The sequence below is a fragment of the Cryptomeria japonica genome, chromosome 8, assembly GCF_030272615.1.
Source record: "Cryptomeria japonica chromosome 8, Sugi_1.0, whole genome shotgun sequence".
NCBI classification, from domain to species: Eukaryota; Viridiplantae; Streptophyta; class Pinopsida; order Cupressales; family Cupressaceae; genus Cryptomeria; species Cryptomeria japonica.
In genome coordinates, this window is record NC_081412.1 from 662,324,146 (window position 1) to 662,328,212 (window position 4,067).

Below are 4,067 nucleotides of genomic sequence, written 5' to 3' on the forward strand. Positions count from 1 at the left end.
CATTATTGTTTCAGGATTCCATGATAGGTTTTGCATGTGGTTTGAGGCATGGAGGTGACTGAAAACTTGCCTCGGGAAGGTTTGACTGTCACAAGAAAAATACAGTCCTAATACAGGGTCAATATCTCAAAATTTAACTATTGGATCTATCTTAGTTTTTTATATGTTCTTCATACCCAAGTTTAATAGATTCCCACCAACGTGATCACCAAAATATGTCCAATTAAAAAAGTTATTCATCTCTAAGTGAGTGTGTGTCAAAGAGGCCAGTAAGTTCTTGTTTAACAATAACCTTTTGTACATGATGAGGGTTGAACCAGAGTACGTGGTGTTTGGTAATTAAGGGTTGGTAGGAGTGTTGAGAGGGTATGTGGAAGTGTCAAGGCTCTGTAGAAAGTGATGGTAGCCTTCAAACAAACTTAAACTCCCTTTGGTTTATGAGAGTCCTCAATGCCAAGAAACCTATCCTAGTTGGTCTAGAAGGTATGATTGAGTTCATAGGTAAGAGAAATATGTGTGGAGTTTTATAAAATATTATGGAAAACATTCATAAGGGGAAGTGTTTAATCATTGTGAAACCTCAACAATGTGAGGTAGATTCCTAAAATGTGTAGGGCTTGTGTGTGGGTGTGGATGCTCTGCATCAAATTGGTATCAGAGCAAGGGAGTAGTTCGTATTGAAGGTTGAAGGGAGTGAGACAAGATGTCTCCAAATAATGTAGGTACAACAAGGGATATCCAAGAATTGAAGGAGAAGAACACAAGGTTACAAGAGTCCTAAAATTCTCTCTTAGCAAGGCTTGAAGCCTTGGAGACTAGTCAGAGATAAATGTTGATATAGGGGATGTTAGTGAAGAAGAGGAAGGAGATGAAGAGTTCCATGAGGTAGCGGAAGCAACTGAAGAGAAGATAGACCCTGAAGAACAAAATAACACTCAAACTTCTTAAGGCAGTAAAAGGAGACAAGTACAAGGTAAGGGGTGATATACCAATGTATGATGGTAGTTTGAAAGAGGAAGAACTTTTGGATTGGATAGCAGCAATGGATGCTTATTTTGATGGAGAAGGCATACCTAATGAACAAAAGGTAAGATTGGCAAAGACAAAACTCAAGGGACATGCACTCCTATGGTGGGATCATGAAGAAGCTAATAGAAGAAAGAGAGGAAAGACCAAGGTTACTTCTTGGGATCAGATGGTCGCTAAACTAAAAGGTAATTTCCTTCCTAAAGACTATGAAATTCAATTGAATAAGAGATTGCAAGGGTTAAGGCAAAAGGAACAAGATATTAAGGCATATACTGATGAATTTTTAAAGTTGAATATAAGGTCTGGTAGAGAAGAAGATGAAGTTGTTAAGGTTACTAGATACCTAGGAGGTTTGAGATTTAATATTCAAGATGATTTGGTTGTGGCTAACCCCAGTAATGTCAAGGAATGTTATCAATTAGCTCTCAAGGTGGAAGAAAATATGAAGAGAAGACAAGATAAGGCTATAAGAGGTAGAGGCAATAGAAATGGTAGGGGTAGAGGTACATTTTCTTCACATAAACCAAACAATGAGGAAGAAGGTGATGTAAATAAAGGTAAAGTGCAGTCATTTTCTAATTTTAGAGGTGGTTTTGGTGGTAATAGAGGTATATTTGGTAGGGGTTTTAACCAATTTTCAGGGAGATGTTATAATTGTAATGAGTATGGGCATCCTTCTTTCAAATGTCCTGAGAAGGGAGCAGCATCATCATCATCCTCTAGAAGGGTTGCATATGCTCAAGAGGAAGAGGTTAGTGATAGTCCATAGGCAATTGTGTGTACTAGAGAAGTTGGTGAGTGTTTGATGATGAAGAAGTCCCCGTTGAAGACATCAACACGACATGAACCTATATGCGGGAAAAGTGGGCGAATAAAACTTAATATGTGAAAATTTAGTTAAATACTAGTCCACACACACACACAGGACTTCTTGATGCAAGCTATGGAGTAACGTAGTGTTACTCAGCTTCCCAAGGAGGGTCCCATGGTTCTCTATCTCACAATGTCCCTCAAACCAATGTTTTTGCTCTCAGATCACTGAGCAAAATGGTTTAGGGATGGCAAATGCGAGAACGAGAGATGCTTTGATAGATTTTAGTATGAAATGGATGTTAAGCTATGTATGATTCTAGAAATGCAATAAACTAGATGATAAGATGACAAGATTAGTATGAATACTATCCTAACATGATATATTTAGTCTATGATTGAGCTAAAATGATAAAGAAAGTACTCTAGCATGCATATTTAGTCTAATTCCTGATCTAAAAGAGGCTAAATGATGAGCATATATGAAATGAGAAAGCTTGAATGAATTTGAGCATAAGTGTAATGCTTCAAATTTGAAAGATGATTGTTAAAAATGGAGGAATGAGAGCTCTATTTATAGCACAAACAGGGCAATGGATGGTCAAGATTGAATGGTTTAATCAATGGTTGAGTTTGAAAGTTGGGGATCCATGTGCACAATTGGCACCAATGAAATGGTGACAAGTGTCAACATAGGGTTGGGTTGAGAGAAGAGGTTGGAGGCATTAAAGGCCTGAGAAGACCTCATGGTTATCTAAAGGCTAAGGGTCAAGTCTAAGTTAGGCTTACCCATTGGATTAAGAGTTAATCTAAGGATAAACCTTTGTGCAAATGATTAAGAGATAATCATGGTCAAAGCATTAAAGGCCTGATGAGACCCTTGGATTGGATAGAGGTTGAGTCAAAACAAATGTTTTAACCATGTGAGAGGGTTTGAATTAACCATTAATGGTTATTGGAGACTTTAGGGATTAAGTGGTTGAAGGTTGGAAGCCTTCAATGGTTTTTAAAGACTTTGAGCCATTTAGTGGTTGAAGGTTGAAAACCTTTAATGGTTATCAAAGACTTTGAGGTTTTGAGAAGTGACTTCCCTTTGCTTAGGGATGTGACAAAGTTTAGAGGAGGGGTTAGGTTAATTAGAAGCGATTAGAAGATTCTAGAAGGGATTAGAAAGGGGTTTGGGATTTTGCAAGTGGATGGAGGGATAATAGGATTTAATTGAAATAAAGAATTTCATTCAATTTGGTTGCAATTTGGGGAAATTAAATAAATTAGATTTATTCAATTTGGGATAACTATTTAATTAAATTTGAATTTAATTAAAAGTGGATAGGGGGGTTTTATTGAATAAAATGATTTATTCATTAAATGGATTAATGAATTTAATTTAAATAAATTGAGTAATTTACTTAATTAAATAGATGAATGTGGGTAATTTAATTAAATTGGATTTAATTAAATAGAGAAATGAACATAAAATATTCATTTAGGAATATGGTCATTTTTATACGTCTACATTTTGCCCCTCTTTGAAGTGACGTGTGTGCACATGTTATTTCAAAGAAAATGATGCCTTATTATGATTTATGATCAAATGCAATTTTTGTGTCGCTCTTTTGATTTACCAGTCGTGCCCCAGATTCGATGTGATGCCCCAGATTCGATATTTGATGGTGATACCAGATTTGATTTGATGTGTGATGCCCCAGATTTGAAAATTTGTTGTGCTTTGCCTGTCGTGATGTGATGGATTTATCCAATATGAGTGTTGGTATAACTTGTTTTGATTTGCGAATTTCCAAGTTATGTATAGATATCAATTTGTTGTATTGATCAGAATATGATTTATTTGTGTGGTCTATTTTCAAGTTCAATTTGTGTGAAAGCCTGAGTTGTGTTACAAGCCGATATGGGTTGGAAACTTGAGTTGTTTTACAAGCTGATATGGGTGGGAAACTTGAGTTGTTTTACAAGTTTATGTGATTGTGGAGACTTGAGTTGTTTTACAAGTTTTGATATGGTTTTTGAGAACTTGAGTTGTTTTACAAGTTGATATGAAATGATAGGATTTTGAACTTTGATGTAGATGAGCAAATTGTTTCATGTTGTTGATGTGAGTTTGATTTTGATATCTTTGTTTTGATGTGGAAACTGATATTGGATTTGATGTTGAGATTTGATATGATAATGCCCCCTTGGGAGATCATTCGTGCACACAAAGCATGAAT

The 4,067-nt window shown here is 35.9% G+C and overlaps 1 protein-coding gene across 1 annotated transcript; it reads left to right on the forward strand.

The window, feature by feature from the left end:
* The first annotated feature begins 991 nt into the window (after positions 1-991).
* Positions 992-1,798, forward strand: LOC131857900 (uncharacterized). Its single transcript, XM_059210684.1, has one exon. The coding sequence runs from the start codon at positions 992-994 to the stop codon at positions 1,796-1,798; it is 807 nt and encodes a 268-aa protein (XP_059066667.1).
* The last annotated feature ends 2,269 nt before the right edge of the window (positions 1,799-4,067 follow it).